Source organism: Eurypyga helias, unplaced genomic scaffold (genome assembly GCF_000690775.1).
Source record: "Eurypyga helias isolate BGI_N326 unplaced genomic scaffold, ASM69077v1 scaffold34142, whole genome shotgun sequence".
NCBI classification, from domain to species: domain Eukaryota; kingdom Metazoa; phylum Chordata; class Aves; order Eurypygiformes; family Eurypygidae; genus Eurypyga; species Eurypyga helias.
The window spans coordinates 421-2361 of record NW_010235871.1 but is presented as its reverse complement, the minus strand read 5'-3'; the positions used below and the strand labels follow the sequence as shown (position 1 = coordinate 2361).

At 65.0% G+C, this 1941-nt stretch overlaps 1 protein-coding gene across 1 annotated transcript in view; it reads right to left on the bottom strand.

Annotated features, from left to right (window-relative positions):
- Positions 1 to 6: 6 nt before the first annotated feature.
- The window catches only part of LOC104506088 (fibroblast growth factor receptor 4), a gene marked incomplete at both ends in the record, with an annotated part of 2276 nt that continues 341 nt past the window's right edge, over positions 7 to 1941 (bottom strand). The window contains 7 exons of the mRNA XM_010146905.1: positions 7 to 74; positions 192 to 302; positions 403 to 524; positions 776 to 921; positions 1155 to 1348; positions 1429 to 1567; positions 1683 to 1873. Coding sequence (XP_010145207.1) covers positions 7 to 74; positions 192 to 302; positions 403 to 524; positions 776 to 921; positions 1155 to 1348; positions 1429 to 1567; positions 1683 to 1873 — 971 coding nt within the window. The remainder of the gene's footprint in view (positions 75 to 191; positions 303 to 402; positions 525 to 775; positions 922 to 1154; positions 1349 to 1428; positions 1568 to 1682; positions 1874 to 1941) is intronic.

The window sequence follows — 1941 nt, the reverse complement described above, 5'->3', positions numbered from 1 at the left end:
CGGGGGGCGGCGGGCACGCAGGTACTCGCGCAGGTTGCCCTTTGCAGCGAACTCCACGATCACGTACAGCGGCCCTGGGAAGGGTGTCCGCTCCGCTCAGCCCCTGCCCTGTCCCACCCCAGCATCTCGCCTGCCACTGTCCCCAACAGCCCGGGCTCCGTGCCCGTGCCCTGCCCACTCAGGCCCCTCACCGTCCTGCGTGCACACCCCCAGGAGATTGATGATGTTCTTGTGCTTGTCCATGAGCTTCATCATCTCCATCTCGGATATGAGGTCAGCCAGGTCCTTGTCCGTGGCGTTGTCTAGGGAAGGAGGGCCGTGTCACCATGCCAGCTGGGGTGGCACTGCAACCTAGTACTGACGTCACCCCTGTGCCTGGGACACTGGCAGGAGAACCGTTACCTTTCAGCATTTTCACAGCCACGGTGACAGCTCTGTCTGGCCGGTCTCGGTCGATGCCGTAAGCCTCTGCCCGCACCACTTGGCCAAAGCAGCCTTCCCCCAGGGGCTTGCCCAGCACCAGCCTGGCAGGGACGGACAGAACCGTGAGGCACCGCAGGGATGGCCCCGCTCCCTGCCACCGCACGGCCAGAGCCTGAGGGGCAGCCCCTTTCCGGTCCGAGCCAAGTCCCTGCATCCCAGGGTAAGGCAGTGCTGAGGTGTCTGTTGATGACTGGAGACCTCCCCATCCCTCACCCGCTTGCTGCTGTCCCCAGGGTGGCTGGAGAGAGCAGCCCCCAGACCCAGACCTGCCCCATGCCGCCTGGCACCGTACTTGTCTCGGGGGAACTCCCACTTGGCATCGAGGGGCAGGTCCAGCTCCATGACCCCAGCCAGCATTGGGGCGCAGCTGGAGGAGAGACGAGTGACGCGCATCAGGGATGTGCTGGACTTCCCGGAGGAGCTGGAGTCCAGGGAGAACTGCAGAGAGAGCCCAAGGGACCTCAGCCATCCCACCCCATGCTCCGGGGCCAAACAGAGACCCAACAGTGCTGCAGAGAGACCCCTGCCCGCAGTGACAGGGCAAGGGAGCCGCAGGAGGCAGCGGGGACGGCAGCCCCAAGGCTGGCAGCTGGGTAAAGGCGTGACAGATGCAGGTGGCATTCGGTCACCAAGGTCCCCTTGTGTCCCCAGGGCTCCAGCTTGGCACCCACCTGTCGGATGAGCGGGAATTTGGAGAGCTTGTGGACGGCCATGGGCTCCAGGGGCTGCTTGCTCGACTGAGTCTGCATCCGGCACAGCACCACGATGATGGCGGCCATGGCCACGGCCAGCGAGCCCGAGGTGTAGATGATGATGTCTGTGTACTTGCCCTCGGGGGCTTCGGCTTCCCGCACCAGCTCCTCTTCTGGAGGGAATGAGTCAGCCTGAGCCTTGGTGCCCGTCTGCCAGCGATCCCGGCTCCCACCCCAGGACCCCCAGCCCTACCCGGCAGCACGGTGAGCCAGGCAGACTGGTAGGAGAGGCCAATGGAGTTCCCTGCCAGGCAGGTGTACTCGCCAGCATCCTCCACGGAGACGTTGCGCAGGTACAGCACCTCCACCTCGGAGCTGTTGATGTCTGCGGTCTGCCAGGGCGAGGGGTGGATGGTCGGCATCCCTCTTCCTTGAGGGGCTCTCTACGTCCCCTGCCACCACTTTGGGGTGGGCGTCTGGGACACGGGTGCTTCCAGCCCTTGTTACCTTGAGCACTTGCACGTAGGGGACCCCGTCAGGACCGTAGCTGCTGCCGTTCACCTCGATGTGCTTCAGCCACTGGATGTGGGGCTGGGCATCGCTGTAGACCTTGCAGAAGAACTCGACGTCGCTGCCCACCAGCGCCGTGGTGTTGGCGGGCAGCCCGGCCTGCAAGATGGGCCTGTGCGGGGACCTCTCTGCGCAGGAGAGCAGAGCGCTGTCACCGACAAGACAGCACACAGCCGGGGCTCCTTCCTGCCTTCCT